This window comes from Dermacentor variabilis, chromosome 8 (genome assembly GCF_050947875.1).
Source record: "Dermacentor variabilis isolate Ectoservices chromosome 8, ASM5094787v1, whole genome shotgun sequence".
Taxonomy (NCBI): Eukaryota; Metazoa; Arthropoda; class Arachnida; order Ixodida; family Ixodidae; genus Dermacentor; species Dermacentor variabilis.
Window position 1 is genome coordinate 17,855,721 of NC_134575.1, and position 23,090 is coordinate 17,878,810.

Here is a 23,090-nt window from a genome sequence, read left to right on the forward strand (position 1 = left end):
GAGATGCCATTGGTCGTCAAGAGGGACATCACGGTGTCGAAAAGATACAAGCCGGTATGCGATTTAATTGGAACAAATCCAAGAAAGCTTTCGTACACTTTCCCATTTAAATAGTACCGTAAAACAACTGACAGCTGATCAACGTGAGTAAGGTCTGGAGTCGAACCAACAATTAAAGAGAAGTATTTTGCGCGTTTCACTTCGTCAACGACACGTTCCTCGACAGCCTTTGCCATATGCTCGATAAATTCATCTCAAATGGTTTTTGACCGATACGATGGGTGACCTTTTCCTTTGTTCCCGTAGCGTTTGATGTACTCCTCTAGAAAGGGATCAAACTTGGCAATGGCCTCAAGCACTCCCATATAATTGTCATTTCTCGGTGAACCAAAAATATTCTCACTGCCCATAAACGCAAGGTTGCGCTCAACTAAAAGCTTAACTACAACGACTACACGCTTCAACACCTCTGTCCAGTAAGCGGTCTCAGTGACAAGATGCTTAACCAGCTCCTTGTCAATTGTACTGCTCGAGTTGGAGCGGGCGAGCCATGCTGCCACGTAGTTCCGGTGCTCGACGCTATTTTCATGTGCGCTAACCTTTTCTTCTGCTCTTTTCCAATCAGCAAAGCCGTGCGTGGCGAAAGCACTGGAGTTGCTTGAAATCGAAAATAGTTTGCACATGAAACAGTAAACGGAACCTTTGGACTCCGAGTACATTAGCCAGTGTCGCTCGTACACCTCCCCATTTACAGCCTTTCGCACGAAAGGATGAGGTGACATATAGCGTTTCTGAATTTTGTATTGCCTTTCGGAAGACGGAACATTTTCTGCCCGATTTTGAAGATACAATGGCCCTTTCTCAAGGCATACACTCCGAAAGCTGTCAGTAATAACGTCCGGCAACTTAGCAGGGTCACTTCGGCGAATCTTGCAACGTACCTCTTGCTGTGGGAGTGTCTGTACTTCTCTGCTGGCGCAACGAGAAGCCGTCTCATTCATGCTCTCGAGGCACACTTTATGGGTGGGAACATGAATATTTGAAGCCATACTAACAGGAAACAAGTGAGTCGGTTCATGGGGTGTTGTTTCCTGGCGCTCGTCAGTAAAAGGAGGCTCATCGAGGACGTTTGGCACCTGTTGATCAGCAGTAGTAGAAATCGGGCGTGGCGGACCGGACACCTGGAGCTCTGCGGCAGAGGCCCGGCCGAGTAGCATAGACGTTGCTGACTCAGAAACAGGACAGGGCTCGGTTAGTGTCAGTTGCTCACAAATATGGACGACCGAGGTTGACATCGCTTTCACAGGATCCAGACAACCAAGATGAGTCAAACCTTGCTTCTTGCCAGGAAACCGTGGTGATGGAGTTGGCAAGCCCTCCACAGAAGCACAGTCGGTACTATTGGGAGTTTGACACGGACTCTGGGTTGAACGATCATACTGCTCCGCGGATGCTGAATTCAGTAGGTAGTTTGTCATCTTTGGTAGCTTCTTTTCCCGCTCTTCTCTTTCTAACTTCGCCTTTCGTTTAGATGCACCACTTTGATGCTTCCGACCGAGCATTTTCGCATGAATAGATGCTAATTGTTCACCGGGCACTTCGTCAGTCCGACACGGCCGCAGGTGTCCAACGGTGGCCGTCCTGATAACTGGCGCACGCTGCCTGGATGGTCCGTGGCTGCCCGAGAGTGGTGCGTCCCCCAGGAGCTCCTCAGCGGGCGGGCTTATGCAAGCTTAACCGGCAGCTCGGGGCTGAATCGCAGCCCGAGATCAACTTCATTATATAGACGCGCGCCGCGTCTGTCTGTTACTAGCGCCAAAGCAGGCGTTCACATACACATAGAGTTCCTTGTACAAATTCTCTCCTTCTCCCGTTCCGGTCTCGTCTTCCTATTGGCTAGGAGCAATCGTCTGTTCTGGGAGGTTCTCGATTTTTCTTTCGCACCGTCGACGCCGAGAGCGAGAACGAAGAGGAGAGGGCGACTCCTGGCGCGGGCGAAGTTACGTGCCCTCCGTCGCCTCTGAGTCATCTTTTTCTACATCTTTCTGGAAAGTTCGGCGGCCAGTCTGGCCTACTTTTTCCGTCGAGCGCGTGCGAGGGTGCGTAGCCACTAGGCAGGAATGGGCCCTGGATACAGGCCTTTGTGTCCAGCTCTCCAACTTCCCCCTTCACTCTTCCACAACCCTAGCCCGAACAGTGAACATTCCATGCCCCACGGCACGCGGACAAAAACTCGTGTGACGTCTTCTTTCCTTTCCTGCCTAGACTCTGCCATGAGACTCATCATCATCTGCTATCGGACTCATCCTCCCCCACCCAAATTACCATCACGGTAAATAAAAAGTCGAATGGAAGGCACTGTTTGGTACCGCAGCACATCCTTTCTATGAGAAGGAGAGCGGCAGAGCTATTTGAGAGGTGGAGGGTGGCGTGGCGGTGACGAGGGGCAAGGGAGATTTAGGTCCTCATCCCACATTACATGTTTTAGGTGTTTCCCCCTTGCCCCTACTCTCCAGACAGCACTGGAGAGACGGATTGACAGGAAACCACGAAAACTCTTCCAAGCGAACGCACCTCGCTTCGTAAGAAAGAGGACTCCGCTGGGGTGGCGGGGGATTTCTGTTTATGCAGCTCGACAAGCTCTCCCCAAATGATCAGGCTAAACGCATGCTGTTACATTAAGCAGGGTGCCCCGTCTGCTCGTTCTGGTTTTCTCGCTTCATACATGTCGCTCGAAGTTCCGTTGCCCATGGTTCCATATAATAAGCAGGTTAGAATAAATGGTCCCCCTTCTCCTACTGTCCAAGGTGAGTCCCTGGGCTGCAGCCCCCTTAGCACCCCCTCCCCCCCTTAATCGAGCGCTGACTAACGTGGACGAAAACACGAGACTCCTTTCAGAGGCACTCTCACTTGAGCGCGCTTTGCCTCCGTAGCTTCCCATTCATAGCCACAGAAAGTTGACCGCGAGCGAGTAGCCTTATGTGCCAAACGCCTCAATTCTTGGACCCACCTCCGACGGGGCCTATTCAAATACATGGGAAATGCAGAAACTTTTTTTTTTCTGATATAACCATAACGCCAGTGTCAAATCGATCAGGTCGCCAATCAGCCGGTTTGACTTCTAAGCGCCGCTCACGGCCCGCAGTTCCATTCATCAAGAGCCGTGACGCAGCTCAAGAAGCACCCTTACCGCGCGGTGAAGCCGCCACTAAGTATGCATGGTGCACTGGAATGGGGCGGTGTGTCGTCCGCACAGCTATGTACAGCAAAATAATGGCAGAACCGGGAACGCTTCTGCGATGACGCCACCAGGGAGGCGCTGCGATCGACCAGCGTGCCTAGCGCGCAAAATTTAAACATGTTGTGCAAAACTTTCTGCATTTATAAACTAAAACGCCATCAAAACAATTGAAATTAACATAATTCACAAAAAATAAACACTACAAACTGTTAGGATATATCAAAACGGCATCTCAGCTTGCATGTTTCCATGCAGTGTTCCTGATCGTCTGCTCAGCGTTTCGGTTGCAGAAGACAAACACTCGTCTACTCGTTCCGTTCCGTAAGCACGCATATGTTTTTAGTATTTCGAATCGCACAACGATAAGAAGCCCGGAAGGAGCACTTGCACTGCGCCTGGTTTGCATGGTATTCCTTTCATGCTGCATCAGCCAGAAAGGCGGTTGCCAGGTTTCACTGAATAAAACAAACAAACAAACGTGCACGCACATACACAGACAGAGATATTTAGAAATGCAGCGCTTCCCGTGCACATAAAGAATGTGCAAACGCGGCAGGAAAAACCACAACAAGCAATCAGCGAGCTCTGTACGCATGACGTTCGCGACCACCATAAGTGCCAATCCCGGAGGCCCTGCGTTGCACCATTATTTTCCCTCTTGCCAGCAATGACTCCAAGCTGCAGCGACAGGTGGCGCTGCAATATACCAGCTTCCCCGCCAGATTTCGCTTTCAATCGCGTTGAGGTATGACCCCTCCTCTTCTTTTCATTCCTCCACAGCCTTTCCTCAGTTTTTTTTTCCCTCCCTCCATGCCTGGTGACGGTAACATCCATATCACATGACATGAAACTAGCCAATTGAGTCAATTCGTGCCACTCCTAACCGTATTTCTCATCTTCGCGCGACTGGCACCATTCGCAGCTTCCGCGATTCGCTTGTTTCGCGCAATACTTCAGGTCATTCAGTGATTCTCAGTGCCTTTGGTGCGAAGCATCTGGCAGGCTCGACAAACGGGGCCGGACCTTCACGTGCGACATTTCCAGCGCTTTGGGTGAGGACAACGAAGACTCAATCGTGCGACGCGACGTGTCGGACATGGCCACCCGAAGCTGCGATGGCGAAGACAATGGCTCGGCGACGGTTGGCGGCAGCGGCGACGAACGGCGTTATGTTGACTGTGGTTGTCAGGAGACGGTGCCGTGCGCCGACAAAGCTACGCAGTGCAACCTGGATACGTGTGCACGCTATGACGAAATGTACAGAGAGCATGAGAAGCGCATGGAGGCGCTGCACGTGCTGCACGACATATATCTTGAGCTGCTCAACAGACCCGCCCGCAATTTGTCAAAATAAACGGGCAGTTACTTCTGAGACGTGACAATGCCAAAGTTAATAATTTTTTTCACGTTTCGTTTGTCGCTCAAATATGTTCTTGTTTAGAGCGCAATTGACTGCGCGGGAAACTCAAGTTTCCCATGACAAATGTAAAGGTTGTCATGGTAAACAAAAAAAAAAATGCCTTAGAACACGCACCTATAAGATGAGGTATAAGAAGGAAGAAGCATGTGCTTGCTGCGGTAAAGCTAGGGAAACGACGGAGCATGTTTTATTAGAATGTGAAGACGTCTACCTAGCGGTCGATTTAAGCACCACTGACCTCCTTGAAGCCCTTGGGTTCAGCGGGAGCAGTGGTAAAGCAAACATGTCCGCAATAGGCATTAGTAAGAGGCGATCGGTGGAAGTAGAGAAATGCCAAAAGACGGAGACGTACAAAAGCACAGTTCGCAATAGGGGATCAGAAAATTTGGGCGTGGTAGTTCATAGTGTTTTTTTTTTTTCTTGTTTGACCTCCGCAGGACATTAGGCAGTATAATAGCAAGAGCTTGGTGGCGCAACCCACCGCCCCATTCCAAAGGGGACACTCGTAACATCCATCCACCTATAGAGTAACAGGCGATGGGAGGATTGGTGGAATAAAAGTAAGGAAACAACGAAAAACTGAGACGTACAAAAGCACAGTTCGCAATAGGGGATCAGAAAATTTGGTTGTGGGAGTTCATAGTGTTTTTTTTTTTCGTTTTATATTGTTTAACCTAGGTAGGACATTAAGCAGTATAATAGCAAGAGCTTGGTGGCTCAACTCACTGCCCTGTTCCAAAGGGGACGCTCATAACATCCATCCATCCATCCATACTATGGTTACACTATGGCTTGCTATCCAAAAACATCGCCTTGAACAAAAGCTGGTTTTTATGGATTCTGCCTTTCAAAAATAATTGTCCACGCACTCATCTAATACTTTTTAGTCCAGTTCACTGCACATCATAGTGGTATACCTACATAAATGTCAAAGCATTCTAGAATAAAGCAATTTGTTTACGTAAGTTATGGCTGTTGGAGTGAGGCAAATTTAAGCTTCTAACAAAAAATATCGAGCAGAAAAAAAAAATCCACAAATTTCTTTTGCCAGTTCGGACATGGAAATAACATTAAAATTATATCTGAGGGACACCAGAGAAAAGAAATTAAATTCCTAAAATGAAACCATTTTGTTTTCAGAGTGTCTTCATACTAGCCAAATGGCTGAAAGTTACTTTCCACCAGGCATTTTTAGAGCCAAGGGCTCTAAACTGGAGCCTTGATGGATGCAATGCGAACCAACCAGCAAAACAACAAAATGGTGGCATGGCTTACTTGCTTGATCTGGCTTCGTCTAGCTCCACGGCGGTAACGATGATTTAAACTAGCTTGTCGTTGGTGGCTGTGGGAATGCCACATTGCAATCGTTTTGTGTCACTCTCAAAAGAAATAGACACTGTGCATGGCATAGCCCCTACGTGCAGTTTGTTACTTTGAATGTTCCAAAGTCGCCCACAATTCATGAAGCACATTTAATTTCAAGTATTTAGGGCCCTTGAATCGGTTCTTTCACATTCAAAGGCTTTTCCAGGATTTCGAGAAGGTGCACTAACCCTGGATGTGTTTATCTTGCAATAAAGTTTTGAGTCTCCTGGATATAGCCGTTCAACCAAGCACTCATTGCTGGTGTTGCAATGAGCTTGGCTCCTGCAAGTGCGGCTTTTCCTTATTCAACCTGGGATCATTTCGCACACAAGATGGCTGACCCATGAGGAGCTCTGTTCCAATCAAATACATACCAGGTGTTTCATGAAATGTGTCCAAAATTTCTTAAATATAGGAAAGGTGAGGTGATTAAATGATTTCCTCTTGATTGCTTTTGCCAGAGTCATACATTTGAATATGACATGATAAAGTAATGAAACAAGTAGTGCAAATTAGACTAATTCTTTAAGAATAGCCATGTGATTGATCCCAATGGAAGACCTGAAGTGTGCAGTCCAAGCAGCTCAGAACTGTTTCCGGAAATGCAAGAAGTTAACGCTGCTCATTTTTACAGCCTAATTAATTCTGGCCAATTTCATACTGAGAAGCAAAACTGAAGCTCAAGAGTGCAGTTGGCACACCTTTTCTAGATTCCCATACGTGACTTGACTGTTTCCGCTTCATTATCAGGCAAGCATGAAATAAGGAAGATAACAACTTAATCAAAATGCTGTCTTGGCACTCGCCTAGCTGTGAGGTACAATCAATCATGCCACTCAAATTTCTAAGTCATTATCATTGCTCCACTGCAAATGCTGCTGTAAAGTGCCTGCAGCATCTATCTCTGTAAAATTTTCATGTGCAGAGCATTTGGAATATGCTCAAATTATTCCAGAGCTTTCGTCACAACATAAGTGTTGCCCGTCATTGGATGGTGTCCGATTGGTACACCCTAGCGGACTCCTTTGAAGTAACGGAAACCAATCTTAGAGGCCATGCTTCTGTGTACTGCAAGCACCGGATGTGATTTCAGAATGCGATTGCGTCATTACACTAGCATGACATTAATCGAGACACCCATGCGTAAAGCCACGCACCTATTATTCTACCTATACACTCATGCATCAGGCTACAGTATGTGCCCATTATGTTAATGTATGCCTCGATTATGTTAATCTGTGTTGAAGCTAATTCAAATACACACACAAAGGAGCATAAAGTAACAACTTAGCTGTGGCCATGACATACACATTCAGTAGAAGACATTCTCACCCAATTCTCATCAGCTCGCTGTTAACAAACCTTGGTCTCCTCAGTAGACGAAAATGCTGCAAGGGAGGGCCATGTTACTCAAATGAAGCCCAGGCAATAAATGTGTTGAACATGGCTTGACGAAATTCAGCATGTGCCAGACATTAATAGACGAGTGGGAGAACCACCACATCCATTTTGCTTGTTCACGTTCGCGAGAGTAGTCGGCAGTGAGGGCTATGCGTTGGAGTGTGCACAGGAGGAGACACGTTGGCTAGCAGGCCAAGAGACAGACGAGTTTCCAGTGTTGGGTGAGCCACGTACTGCTGTTGCAGTCAAACAATCATCTCCGAAACGCCGCAAGAAAAAAAAAATTTATTCGTCCTTATGCTGTGACCTCACAGAAGCTGTGACCCGTTTCCGACGCATGTTTGTTCAGTCGGCTTTGTGACCGAGCTGTTGTGGAGAGAGCAGCTGCTGCAGCGCCAATGCAGCGTAGGCCACTGCGATGAGCGGTGCCACTCGGTACATCCGCACGGGAGAAAGCAGCACGCAAGCAAATGACAGGATCCGACACAGCCACGAGACTGGCCGATAGTACAACCTGCGCAACAGATGGTGCTGTGACACTTCGGCTCGTATTTGCGGCGCCGTCTTGAAAGACTAACATGGTGCGTCACGACCATGCCAAGTGACGGACAATGAGGCTGCAGAAAGCACAGGGGAAGTTAGTTCTCGCGCTGTCGTAAGTTAGGCCCGAGTGCTCTCTCTCAACTCGAATGCACCATACAACAGTTCTTCATTCTTCATTAATAATTTTGAAAGTTATGTAGCATTTTGTTTCTTAATTTGCATAATTTATTTTCTTACTTCCGATTTTGATGTTCCTCACTGATTTAGAACGCTTTTTATTTTTTATGTATGTGTTGTACATTTAGTATTTCAGTCGCACCTTTTAATTTTTTTCTATGAATTGTACTCTTACAGTCTATTCTGCCACAAAGCATTGCTTTATGTTATGTTCTGTGCCTACCCGTTGCTACCCATTTAGGGGGTGGCTGCCTTGTCAAGCTGCTTCTGGTAGCAGCTTTCTGGCTCCACCTGTCCTCGTACTTAAGGCAAATAAAGTTTCATTTGATTCCAGGCTTTTTTTTTATTTAATATAGAAACTATCAGGTAAAGGGAAAACAAAAGCAGAGGAGAAGGTAACTTGCTGCAGGTAGGGTGCAAACCCACATCTCCTGCATTACACATGCACTGCTTTACCACGTAAACTACCACGACGCCATTTCTCTGGCCACTTTCACAGGTGTTAGTGAACAAGATAAGCCCTGGGAGCTTTAGCCAGCATCGCTCGCAGCCAACGCAATGGACATGGAACATGCTTTTAACGTAAGTATCACGCACATGATCTTAGGGGCAGGCAGCTGGCCAATATACTCTCGCATGCTACCTTATGGCATCAAGACTTCCAAATTTGAGACCCCGCGGCTACGTACAACAAGCGAGATGAATAGAGGTATTCAAGGGGTTCAATTTTTTGTAAGTCACAATGATACCAAGCAGCAGAGCGTGTCATGTTCACATTACAGAGCCACATAATAAAAAACAGAGTACTGACTATTAACATTCCCTATGCTATCTGTGGCTTCATATTCCGTCACTTGGTACAGTTGTGACTCAAAAAAAAAGTCAAGCCCTTCGTATCCCCTTGTTTTTCTCACTAACATGGTTTTACACACTTGAAATTATGTTCGTAAAGCACGTACAAGAAAATGAGCAGTTTGACCAAAAGGACAAGGGGGGCAATGGATGAGCTATGAGAGAGGTCATATAGGAAGGCTCTGGATTCACTTCAACGACTTAGGGTTCGTTAGTGTGCACCTAAGAGTTGGCGCATGAGCATATTATTATGCCCTTTTTAGAATACCATTTTTGTAATGGCAAAATCGAACCCATGACTTCGTGCTTGACAGCAGAATGCCATGACCCGCGAGTCAACACAGGGGGTCATTAAAATAACCTGTAGATCATCCTCCAATATGGTCTCTCTCACAGCTTCTGTGTTGATTGGAACATTAAGAGAAAGCTTTAGCTCGGGGCCAACTACAATTTTTCTATTGAAATACATGTGAAACAAGGAAATGCTTTTACGAGACAACAGCTCGAATGATACCAAATAAATTAGTTGAATTTGAGAGCAAAAGTAAAGTTTTAATGACTCTAGGAAGAAAAATATTGCTTAAGGGTCTGAAATGTTTCTTACAAAAATTTGCAGAAATTGGTAAGTTTCACAAAAATTGAAGCACAGTCTACAAATCTGTAACCCGGCGCCAAAAACAGACATTGCAGTCCTGTAAATTGCATCTTCTACAGAATCTAAAGCCGACAAACTTGACATATGAATTTACAGCTCACATGAAATTACTACACTGTTTGGGAGGGTTTTGCAAAAGCCCTACTCACAAGAGATGGGTATATTTCCGAATGGTGTATAATACATTGATTTTGTCCACCTCATATGTCATAATAGGTGTAGTTTACTGAATTGCGATACCATTATTGATTATTCAGTTGAGTTACAGGACTGAAAACTTGGTACTATATTTTTTTTTAGTTTGCAATTTCCGATGATATTTGTTAAAGATATAATGGCCTAAACAAAAAATCTGTTTAGTCATTGGGCTTTTAACATTTTATTTTAAATTTAAGAAACCTCATCAAAATCGGCACAGTCATTGCCGAGAAAACCAATTTTTTCGTTCACATGCATTTAGATTAAAGCTCCCACGCTAAGGCTTCCTCTTAACTTGAATCAATCGGTTGACGAATCGACAATCGTTTCAATCGGTAGTGCACAAAACATCGACTCACCCCTGGGGATTTGGAACAAAAGGTTGCCAGAGGACGGCCTGCGCCAAGAGCAGGAAGGTTGCAGTCACCGCGAACGGGTCGGCGCCACCCGGCCGGGGAGACAGGGGTCCCACTGAGAACCATACTATAACTGCAGGCAGCCCCAGGACGGCCACCCAAAGCCACAGGTGCAGCAGGCACAGCTGCAGACGCCAGCCACTCGTCTCGCTCGAGGGACCCCGTCGCTCCTCTTGAGCTGTCTGGCGTGCGCACTGGTACACCAGCTGGGGTATGTGTGGAGATTACATCTAATTTTAGCACTAGTACGGTCAAACCTCAACATATAACTAGCACAAATATAACAAATTATCATATATAATGAAGAATGTACAAACTATTTCTTGCTAATATCAGTATATTTTTGTGCCCAATACAAACTCATTGACATGATGAAAAAGGGAAAAAGAAAAACTTTGTGCGCTATAAAGTATAGGATGTACACCAAACATGCACAGAACACAATGAGAGCTTCGAAGGTTACATATACACATTAGCTTTAGATTAATTTGCCACAGCAGGCCTTGCACAACATCCTCAGGGAGCAAGGCAACACCACAGCACCAAAGGCAAGAGCATTTAGATTGGAATCCACCATTGCTATCAGCTCTTAATATCTTAGTTTGCTAATTTGCTAACTAATCTGCTACAATTTATTAAAGATTTGTTGCCACCTCCAAGGTCCTTCTGCTCTGATGCTGCTAGCCTTAACAAAATGTTAGGCCTAACAAAATATTAAGCCTAACAATATGTTAGGCCCATAGAGTTTCACACCATATTACCTAGAGGGAAATCTGGCGCTGCTGCGCTGTGGTATGCATGGGAATGCCGGTATATTGTGACTTCGGATTGACATCTTTTTCGGAGAGCCAGGCAAGCACCGTTCCGTCTGTCACAATGATTAATTTTCTGGTAAAACAGCATGTAAAAAGTTGTTTTAGCTTTATTATCACACAAAGACATGTTTTGTTTAACTATGAGAACTTGTTACTGCGTGTACGACTATATCTTGCGTAAAGAGTATCAGCGGGCCGCTAAAGTTGGAGGACAGACGGCAAGATTCGTGCTCGCTTTGGAAGAGTTTGTTGTCTGTTCTTGCTTTTCTTTGCTTGGTTATGCATTGTAGGTGAGTAAAGATATAATACGCGTGAATGGAAACATTTTATGAAGATTTTACTTTAAGAATGCATTATTTGTGTAGCCATATCTATGTTCTAGACGAAGCCTCTTACAACACCAGCCAACACGGGCCTTGCAGACACATATACCGTCATTCCCATGATGGCACGGCGCCCCTTAAGAAACTCCCATAGACAGTGGCACCATATTTCCCTCTAGGTGTTCTAGTGAGAAACTCTATGTCTAGGCCTAACAAGAGATGTCAACATTGTTGCAAAAGTGTTTTGATGTCTATCGCAAGGCATGTAGCACTGGCTCTGTGCTGGTGGGGCGAAACAAGACTGGAAGATTTTCACGAAACAGTTCCCCGAAACTAGTCTTTCGAACCTCACATGTGTAAGCAGTACTTCCCACTTGACTTCTCCTCAGCAAACTTATGGCAGAGGCCGCAAGACATCTAAATGACAGGCAACTCACCCTGATGGCAAAGACGATGCTGCCCAGAAACAATGCCATAGCAGCACATGTGGCTACAATCAGAAGGAGCAGGCCAGCCACCAACAGGAATACTCTTGGCGACCACGGCTGCTTCCCAGGCGGTGGGCTCCTCTGAGTGCCTCTCACCACTGCGAGCACTCTGTAAGCAGCATAAAGTTAATTTATAGAGTTTACCATTGCAAGGCAACATACAAGCTACGAGAAATGTCACAATTGAGGGAGCTTCATATTAACTTCAACTACTAGCTGTGTGCCTTCATAGCACAGCTAAATTGAAGTACAGTGCTCATAACTTCAAATGTGAACTAGTATTTTGAAACTGTTCCAATGCATTACCTTGTTTCCAGCTTCACCAGTAGTAGCAGCCGCTTAATTCAAACTATAAAATGTACACCTGGGACTACTCTGCGCTTAGAAAGCAGTTAACAAGCGATTGCGTGTGGCACATCCAGGTAAGCGTGCGTAAAAGTAATTTGTTGCTATTCACATTTGAATTCTTTAGCCCTGTACTTGAGTGTTTTTGCATTCCACTCTTACTGGAACAGACCGTAGCCACCGTAACCCAAAATAGAAGCCACTTCTTGTTTGGCCGTGGAATGCCAGAGTCGATATTATTTTTTGGTTCATAGGCACCACCATATTTAGCTACTACAGAAAAGATTTATAAATTTTTTGCACAGTTATATCAAGTTATTGTAGATGCTAAGCACTCAACGCATCTATATGATCATGCTGACACTACGAGTCAACCATAAGTACTACGCTTTATTTGTTACAGATAGGAAACGTGAATGTTAACAATCTGTGATGACGTCACTCAATTTCCGTAAGAAAGTCTGTAGCCACTGAACTACTGCAGTTGGTTGTAAGCGTAAACTACTCCCCCCTTGCACTGCTCGGGAGATCGGCATAAATGCCTTTGTTGATTAAACAACTGGCTACATTGCCTTCACATATCGCACAAAAAATAGCACATGGCAGTGTGCTTTGTTCCACATCACTTTTGTGTGCTCTCTCTCATAAACGATAGAAAATGTCTTCTGTTTCACACCTTCTCTTATGTTTTTTTTTTCTTTTGACGATTCCTGATAGAAAAAATGCTTACTTCTTCCCTTCTGGCTTTAAATCTTGCAAGCATTAAAAGTGTCATGAAATAGTGGAAGTAAAATTTGCTCAGGAAATATTACAACTAAAGCCTCTTGTGAAGTCGCCACATATACAAGGTGTTTCACAGAACATGCATGAAACTCCTTAAAAAAAAATTATGCAGATCCCACGCGCTGTGGGAATCGATCTAAGCGAAGCTTCCTATGCTGTCTGTGTTCACTGACGATATTTGGGGGTGGTTATGATGGCATACGACTGCCGTGACATGACGCTAAAAGTTACCTTGAGTGCACCACCTGTGTTTGTTCATGCAGTACACATAGCACACAGCAAGATGTGTTTGCTCCAGGCATTGTGCAACATTTTTCATAGCCTGCGAGAACGTTAGCACTGTCATTCCCTCGCATGACACAACTCATTGTGAATGAGAGATAGACGAAACTTTTTATTAAAGATTTAGGAGAAATAGCTACTGTCACGTGCTGTGCCAAACGGACCAGCACCCGCTGGCAAACTGGGCTTTCATCATGCAGCACAGCCTCCCACTGTTGCAAGATTATGACATCATGGCTGAAGTGTTGATTTGCTAGATGGCTGCTTGCCGTCCAAGAAAACCAGCGATGGTCATCTTGATGACCATGTGCTGGACGTAAAGCATGGTCGTCTTGATGCCGTGTTTCTTTGGCTCAGCTCTGCATCTGCACACCCTGCGTCAGCTGTCTGCATGGACAAACTTGCACGGCGTTTGTTTTTCAGAAATAGCAGAACTGTGCCAAACCTTCAATTAATTTTTTTATTTTGTTTTTCAACAGTTTGTTTGCAAGGGTCGCCATGGCTAGTAGCAGCGTTTCTTTTATTGAAAAGACCCCTAACGAAGCAAGATTTGTGACAGCACCTTTCCCTTCTCCCGCGATCCTTCCATGTATGTAAGCTGCGATGAGTGAAGAGTGGCAAGGCTGCAGGGGGTTTTAGATTTGGTGAACACAAATGGATTTGGGTACCCAAAGCGACTCGAGTACACAAAGCACCATGCCCGGCTTGCGTTCTTTTGTATACCTTTTTGAATTATTTTGTAAGCCTGGCGGTAAGTGCTGCCGCTTCTGCAATGTCATTGCAAGGGGGGGGGGCGCTCATACGCAATTACAGCCGTCCAGAAGGTATTGTGTCGACGACCAAGCAGTTCCAGAAGGCATTGTGTCAACAACCAAGCAGTTCCAGAGGGCATTGTGGCGACACCCAGGGAGTTCGTTGAAAGAGTATGATAGACACCATTCTCGCATACCTGCCACGTACCGTATTTACTCGACTGTAACGTAAGGGTTCAGGTTGTGCAAAACCACGTATTGTTTGTATGCCTTGTGCTTCCAGTAAGTGACACACTATGTTTCTGTCACAAATGCAGTAAGTGTGCCATGGAAGCTGTACAACAAACACTACCAGCAAACTCCTCGTTCTGCAGTTAAGGTAAACATCTGCGATCACTTCTGTGCGATAAGTGATTCCTGTATTGTGACTGTAACAAATGAGGTCTATGTAACGGCAAATGGCCCTAGCACATTCTTATTTCCTGCTGTCACGTGGAACACACAACTTTTTGTTTTTGAATGCAGGTCGTGGGAAAAGTTTCTCTAGCATAGGCAGTGTTGCCTGCTACGTGTGAAACGGAGTACAATTTACAATGCCGTGTTTCCGTCTACGTAGTCGTAGTCTTACGTAGTCAATACGTAGTCAATACGTAGACTTGTGGAACGCATTCCACTTACCTGTTGAACACAATGGCAGATATGTAGGTGCTGCCTGTGATTAGGGTTCCCAGCACATAAACTGCCCCACATGCAATGCAGTAGAGTGAAACGCGCAGCACCAGATTCTCCCAGGGACTGGTCGTGGCCAAGCTGTCGATGACCAGAATGCCACCTTCTTCCGACAGGCTCCTGCGAATGCAAGGGTACGTCGTGCTGCCATTGTTTTTCGCTCGCTTACCTGTTGCACTCTTTCTTAGTTGTCCATTTATTCAGTCACTTGATTGCCACCCTGTCTAGCCGTGTATAATTTCTCAGTCTAAATGTGCTCATTAAACTCATTGATTCACATATGGCCTTCAGCAGTTGCACAAGAGATTGAAAAGGAGATTAACGAGGCTCTCTGCGTAGCATGAGAAAGCAATAACTCTTTAATAAGTGCAGGATTTGTGTGCCTGTCACAAAAATAATTGGAGAGAAATTATGCAGATCCTCTGCGCTGTGGGAATCAATGTCATGCCGCTCATTTTGTGGATAGCTCACTTCTAGCCTTGGCACTACGCAAAGTGTTACCAGACGGCACATGTTCACGTAAGCTGTGAAACTGTGAGTGTGACATGAGTTCATGTGCAATGACAACAACAAGACGGCATGATGATAGCAGCATGACAACAACGTCTGTGATGGCTTTGCAACAATGCCGAAGGGAATGGAATGAAAACAATGGGTGATAACAATGGCTTGATGACGACAGTGCAACAATGGCATGATAGCAATGAGGATGGTAAGAACTATGGCACAACAATGATGGCAACAATTGTAGCATGACGATGACGACGACAATGATAGCTTCATGACGACTGCAATAAAGCACTATGGTGACGGTGATAATGGTGATGAAGATGATGGCTACAATGGCATGACAGTGATGGTGGCCGTGACGACTGGTTTATTGTGCTCTGCCACTGTACTGCAACTATGCTGTTTTCCCAGATACACAGCGAAACAAATGATCACATAGTTGATATGCGTAATATATATTTGTACTCACTGAAAGAAATATTCTGCCAGGCTGGCCAGTAAAGTGAGTTCCAGGAAGCTCTCAGCCTTCTGCAAGGCACAGTTGAAGTCCAAGCATACACCTGTGGGTTTTTAACATGCTTTTTTTAATCTGTAGTCTACAACGAATCTCCACAAGCCACAGGTGAATATCAAGATATTATATAAGCTTATGTGTTGACAGTTGGCATCAATGTAACACCATGCTATAACATTGACATTGACATGGTACAGTCGACTTCCCTTAATTCGACCTGAAGGGGGCGACGAAGTTGATCGAATTATCCGGCGGGTCGAATTAAACAAGGCGCAGAAGAAATGTCGAAATACATTGCTGATTTGGCCGATTCTAAAGCGCCCCCAAATCAAACGCACACCCGCTTTCCATGTGTCCAAAGCAGAAAACTAACATAGAGATAACGTTAAAGCTCCTAAACAAAGTAGAAATCTAACGTGAACCCCCCTTTTTTTTTAGCAAGAATAATCAGCAACGGTCTAATATGCGTTGCACAGTGGCGACCACTTTCCTAAAGTCAGCTTCGCCGCACAATTATTTAAAGTCATCTCGGCCGCAGTAGAGATGTGTTATAAAGCAAAGCATACAAATGTTGCGAAAGCGGTTTTTGGCCCACTTTTATTGGGGTAAAAAAAGCGAGCTCCAGAATTGGTTAAATACCATGATCAGACATTGTAAGCTACCGTTATTGCTTGAAAATCTTCCTGCGGCGGGATGAAAATAGGCATTTTCGATGGGAGATGACGTGTATTCAACGCATCACTTACCCATATGCTCCGCCGAGACAAACGCTGCCACTTAAGGGGCCGCTATCAGGGTCACCATAGGGATCAGGAGCATTCAGGTTGGCTGGTCAAGTTAAAATTATCCAGCGAAGGCCAATTTTAGGATTGAAATGCGGAAAGTTTGAGCCCATAGAAATGCATGGGCACTGCCTGGGACTTTCGGGTGGGGTTAAATTAACCGAGAAATCAAATTAACAGAAGCCTATTGTACAATATTGACACCAGGAATTCATATGTTAACATGCTGTAATGGTAATGCTAAGCACAAACATGTCAACAAGCCTACAACTTTCATAGTGGCCATCAATACGTAAGCATGCCCTAATGATGACACCATGCATTGATATGTCACCCTGCTGTAATGACACCAGGAACCAACATGCTGACAAAGCAACAATGTTGGTAGAAGACAACAACATATAAACACTTTATAATGTATTGAGTATTGAGCTAGCATTAAACTAGCCTTGAACCAGTAGTTGGACTTAAACCTATGTAGCTGTTGTTGTTCTTTCTTTCCTCTGCCAGCCAGTGCTCGATTACTCTAGACAAGAAGTGTTAACAACCTATCAGTACTTGTTGCTGGGGTAGTTGGTTCATACCGTTTCCAGTGTGTTGGGACACAAAGCAAAGCGAAAAAAAAAAAAAAAGTGAGACAAAGTTGTGAGTGACACTCTTTCCTGTCCTTATCTTACCTCACGTTGTTTCGAGCCCTAACACACCGCAATATGAGTGGACAACTGTACTTGTGCTATAATGACGCCATCAGATGTCAACACGTCAACATGCTCTATAATGTTGACACCAGACACTGACATGAAACTACTATGAGCAATACGAGAGGGAACGCAGAAGTGAGTGGCAGATAGCTTCAAACCCAACTTGAGGTCTTACATGGCAGCTGCTGTTGAAAACAAAGTGGAAAAGCAGGCACTGTTAAGTTTGTCGGTAGCATTACCACTCTGCCAGACAAATTCCATGCACTTCATAAAAGGTTTGTCATCTTCCCTTTAAAGGGGCACTTACACGCTTCCTGAACATAGTAGGACAATATTTGCAATCTATAGACAATGCTGCTAGGAACATGCTAGCCAAATATTATTACGCCACATGCAGAGAGGAACCTTCCCACCATTTTTCATGCTAGATTGCTTCTCTTCCCTCTTCTGTGGCTTTCCACGCTAATGCTATAACAGGTGTGGTGGCCCAGACATCAGCTTTAATAAATTTCTTCACTGACAGTATACTTCTTAAAAGGCATCGCACTCACTCCTGCATGTTGTCCAGCTTTCAGGAAAAGACGTTTCAGCGCGCCGTTCAGGCTAAAATAAATTACGAAACTAAATATAAGCTGCCTGCACATCTCAATGCTGCCGAGATTTGTGGCCAAGTCTGTCATGCCAAGGGCCGAGTCTGCGTACCTGAGGTGTGCACGGAGAGCAGCTGCTCGGCCAGCAGGGCTAGCGTGATGGCAACGCAGTACGAAGGCACCATGGTGATGTGTCGCCTCATCATCTGCACCAGGCCAGAGAGGAAGGGCGAGTTTTCATTTCTTGACTTCACCCAGTCAAAAAGGTACCACCGGGGCTGGGAATTGGACCCACGGCTGTGTGCTAAGCGGCAGAACGTCATAGCCACCGAGTCATTGCAGCGAGTAATTTCAGAACTTGACGGGCAATTATGAATAGAAATCGGTTACAAGAGCGGCGGCGGTGCGACCAGTTATTTTTGAGGGTGGGTTTTTGCGTACAAACTAGGGAATGAAAACACGAGAAGAGGCAGAGTACGTTTTTGTTGCCTACTTTGTGCTGCAGAAACCCCACCGTCACAGATTACAGATATCAACTCCACGGTGAAGTAAGAAAGTGCAATCAATACTACATACGAAGCCGAAGAAATGGACAACATGACTCGCAACCAACAGTTTATTGAAGGAAAAAACACGTATAAAAGGAAACATAACTGTGCAATTGCCAAGCTTAACAAAGGCTACTCTTTACATGTGAATATTGAAAAATAATCAAGCCCGATGAAAATCAAACAGGACACATGGTGCAGGAGCTGAAATGCTAAAAGTGACAAACAAATCACAAATTCAAGCCTCATTTTGTTTATAAAATTTATCTCTTTCTGCAATAAAGCTACAGAAAGAACACTCATGCACATATTTCCGGCATTGGTGATTTCGCTATCACTTTTACCATTTTGACGCCTGCGCCATGTGTCCTGTTTGATCTTGACTGGGCGTGATTATTTCTGAATACTCACTGTAAGGAGGCAGCCTTCGTTCAGCTTGGTGATTGCGCAGTTAGGTTTCCTTTATTATATGTGTTTTTCCTTCAATAAATCGTCAGTTGCGAGTCGGGTTCTCCTTTTATTTGCCCCCCCCCCCCCCCCCCATCTTTTGACTGCATTCCCCTACTTCACCATGGAACCTTACCAATTGACTGAAACGTTTAACTCACAACATATATCAACCCACCCACACCAGTACACTGCTCGGAGGATATACTTAAGCTTTCTGTCACGCACTGTTCCTTCCGCAACAAGTGCCCACCTGTCCCAGGCTGGTCTTCCAGTCAGCCTCGACACGAAGCTCATAGCTGCATTCGGGATCCAGATACAGGTGCAACTGCGGGGGCGGACCGTCGCTCGTGCCAGCACCGCTCTGCACGTGTACGAGCATCGGCGTCTCCTTGGGACCGCTGCGTGAACCCCTAGGAGAAGTGATGGTATGAAATCAGAACTACATTGCCAAGGCTGCCCTGCCAAGCAACCCAAAAAAAATAGTTAAAATTCAACAGTTTCAGAAAGTATATGCAATGGCACAATGCGGTTTCAACACAGCACAGAAAGATATACAATTTTCTAAACTAAAGCTCTCTTTACAGACCCTGACAGATTTTGTAGATCATGGCTGGTTCTGCTGCTGTCCTGCCAAATAACTCAACATGTGATAGCGCATATATAATGAGTCGGCGTACGTGTAGTCATCTATACCATCGTGACAGATGTGCTGGTGACCGGCTATGTCCACTACGAAATTATGCGACGAAACAGCAGACGGTACCTAAATCATCTTCACTGCAAGAAATATGTGCCTTCAAGCACGCCATCCTTTTAATAAGCCAAACTTATTTCTTTGGATCTTCTTTCTTACGTTTTAAGGCAAACAGCTTTCCTCAGATCTTTCGCTCATTTTCGTGGTTAGACTTTCTCCACCGAGGTCGCATGCTCACACGCAACAGAGTTGCGGGGCACGTTCAATGACATAGGCCGACTAGCTCCTTGAGGTGCACATGTCGTCGTGCAAGAGGTTTGCAGTATCCGAGGGTTTAGACACTCCGGTCAGCAGGGGTGCTGCGTCTCTTGTCTCTGCCACCTGGGCTGACGGTTGCGCTGCTTGTTCATCACCTAAGTTTGTACCGCGTACCTCATCGAGATGCACCGTTTCGTCTTGCCGGCTCCCCACAAATTTGCTCAGATCAACTCTAAATGTGTCTGGTACCTACATGCTTTAACTTCTTTTTTAGTATTTAGTGAACATAGCATCGGAAGCGTTACCCTAGCACCACTCACGGCCTTGATCTTTCCACCTGCAGGGGTCACGTACAGCGTGAACTTAGGAGCAGCCAAATGGCCAAAAATACCTTGTATGCCACCTCAAGGTATCAAGGCTGCCAGATTTGTGACCCACGCTATGTCCACAGTGAGCCAGAATAATCGGTGGAGCTAAGGAGCTCGATTTACCGTTACAATAGGAGGTTGTGCTTTTGACTCCTGCCGGCAGAAAGATGTCATTTCTTCTACTTTCATTTCCCTCTTTTTTATTATTTCGACATTTCAAATGATAAAACAGACCACCTAATTTGCCTGATTATTTCTTCTTTTTTTGCTTTATTCTGTTCGATTCATCTCATTTACCTACTTGTCAGTTTTTCAGTTAGGAGAGCTTTGCTTCCGTGATTTCCACCTTGTTGCAATTCAATATGAAATCATAGTACATCTTTGGTACCCACCTGAATCACAGACACAAGAACATGACTTGTGAATTACAGTATTGCGCAGAATTTAGACAGACTAATGCAGAATTATGCAGCATTTAGGCTCCTTAAAGTCTGGATTTAATGTAATCAAACAGGTTACTCTCTCAGACACTCCCCACTGCTCTGTCATGACATGCTCAAACTTTCAAACTACACCTAACTGCAAGAGCTTTTGGTGTGCATAGGCCGTAAAAAGAAGATGCATGAGCCTGAAATTTAGGGAAGCTGTGTGGCTGGGACCCAAAGAAAATGCACACTGCACCTTTCTATTCAAAGGCACCATACACTGGCAGCCCCTACATTTTGGTGTTTTGCAGATCCTCCACTTCGAAAACTCTTGTGGTTGAGGATACAAGGTCATCCAATGTTTGAGGCAAACAACTTTTTTACCGTTCAATTTGGTGTAGTCTCAGCATTCCTTTCATGTTATTTAATTTTTATTAGTACAATGTATCACCATTTCCTTGAAAATCAGTTATGCAGAAGCCTGCAAAGTGGAGGAAAGCGCCTGAGAGGGCGAAATTGTCATCCACCTGAATTGTAGCGCGAAGCTACAAAGGAAACCCATACGAGTTTCTTCAGAAAGAAAGCCTTGCAGTTGAAGAAAAAAAAATAAAAGAAGGTGGATGACAATTTATCGCTTTTGTCATTTTCTTATTGGGATTATTACAGGGGTGGGATTATTGGATTTCGTAACCGGGGCGGCGCTCCACTCTGACCCCTGACGAAGTGCGAAAAGGAACAGCATCGGAAAAGGGATTAATACAAGAATGTGGCCCAGATACCAGTTTTGAAGACCAAAGTACCAGCAAAAAGAGAAGAAAAATTCTGTTGCCAGCCCAACACAAAGTTCAGGGCCTATTTCTGCAGGTTTTGCTAACATATGAACCAGATGCAGTGCACATCGAAAGTTCACAGACTAATCTTCTGCATAGAGCCTTTAACAAATGCCAAGGTGGCTTCCGTGCATTGCTCGCTGCTCGAAACATGGTGGTGGATGCACTGTTAAGATGTCGCTGTTTCCACTAACCCTTCTTCTCGGCCCACCAGGAGAAGTCATCATCTTAACATTGTTCCTTTGAATGCAACGATTGATTGTTTTAGGTTTTCCTTTTTTCCGCATACAATTGCGATTTGGAATGGCCTTGAGGGGTCCTTGTGCGAGTTATCAAGTGATGTATGTTCCAACCTATTACCTAATTATGTTCATTAATCAACTAGCATTTCCTCATATTGTTTTTTTTTGTCTAGTGTTTGTTTTCTTTTTGCCACTCAAATGTATTCTTCAATTGATTGACAAATGTATGCACTCACTCCTGCAATAGCTTGCTATGCAAGATGGCAGTATATGTAAATAAATGTGTGGCTTTGTTGCTATCGCTTTCATGCATTCCTTCCCATCACATTGGAAGGAATGTCAGGAGATTATTTACTAGGAGAGCACGTAGCACTAAAAGACAGCAGCCCGAGATGATATCAGTTTGAGCATGGGATGGATTAAAAATATTGCGGGGTTTAATCTCTTGAAGCTGCACGGTAAGCTATGAGGGACGCCGCCGTAGTGGAGGTCTCCAGATAAATTTTGATCACCTGGGGTTCTTTAACATGAACCCAAATCTAAGTAGACAAGTGTTTTTTGCCTTTCACCCCCGTCATAATGCAGACACCCCAAATGGGAATCAAACCCTCAACCTCGTGATCAGCCGCAAAATGCCACAGCCACTGAGTTACCACAGCAGATGCAAGATGGATAATGCCCTAACTCTGTCGTCCCCTTTGTGTAATAACGTCTTTGCGTGCGAGTTGTAACGGTCCATGGCAACATGAAGGAGGATGGTGAAAGAATGAACGAACCTGCTAGACATGCTGAGCATGAAAAAAAAAGTCTGAAAAGACAAGACTACGACGGAGCCCTCTGTTGTTGTTGCCTTGTCTCCTTCAAGGTGTTTCTTCCATGCTCAAAATGCCCAGTTCTGATCATCACCAACCGTCCTAATGTCACGCTGTTTCGGATGAGGAACAAATTAGCTGCCCTGTAATCACTATTTTAACAATGCCAAATATGGCCAGCTGCCATATTTCGAGCTGTCGTCCACTGCGATAAAACCAACTTGGCACTTCTCTAAAGGACATACTAATGAGGGATATAGCTTCCTTTCTTTGCTGGTACTGCAGCTTCGCATGCTTTCCAAGTGCAGTTAATGACATAACAATGTCCAACTACGCTTAGCAATGTCAATGTGATTAGTGCCTGCATACACTGGGTAGCGGATGTGAAAGAAGAGGTCCTCGCTGCCCCAGGGGACCAGGAATCGGACAAAGCCATCACCTTCATACAAAGAGGAGGGAAAAGAAAAACAAAAAGAAAAGACATTAGTCAATTTAGGCGCAGTTGCAAACGGGAAAATGACACATTTGACTCGATAAGACTGGCTGACATTTGACACCGAGGCTGACAGCAATCACGGGGA

At 45.0% G+C, this 23,090-nt stretch overlaps 1 protein-coding gene across 1 annotated transcript in view; it reads right to left on the bottom strand.

Annotated features, from left to right (window-relative positions):
• Positions 1-7,693: 7,693 nt before the first annotated feature.
• The window catches only part of PGAP1 (GPI inositol-deacylase), a 41,647-nt gene continuing 26,250 nt past the window's right edge, over positions 7,694-23,090 (bottom strand). Inside the window, exons 14-21 of the mRNA XM_075701296.1 lie at positions 22,879-22,948; positions 19,131-19,290; positions 17,995-18,088; positions 15,765-15,855; positions 14,735-14,905; positions 11,844-12,003; positions 10,212-10,474; positions 7,694-7,941 (exon numbers count right to left, since the gene is read on the bottom strand). Coding sequence (XP_075557411.1) covers positions 7,773-7,941; positions 10,212-10,474; positions 11,844-12,003; positions 14,735-14,905; positions 15,765-15,855; positions 17,995-18,088; positions 19,131-19,290; positions 22,879-22,948 — 1,178 coding nt within the window. The 3' untranslated portion in view covers positions 7,694-7,772. The remainder of the gene's footprint in view (positions 7,942-10,211; positions 10,475-11,843; positions 12,004-14,734; positions 14,906-15,764; positions 15,856-17,994; positions 18,089-19,130; positions 19,291-22,878; positions 22,949-23,090) is intronic.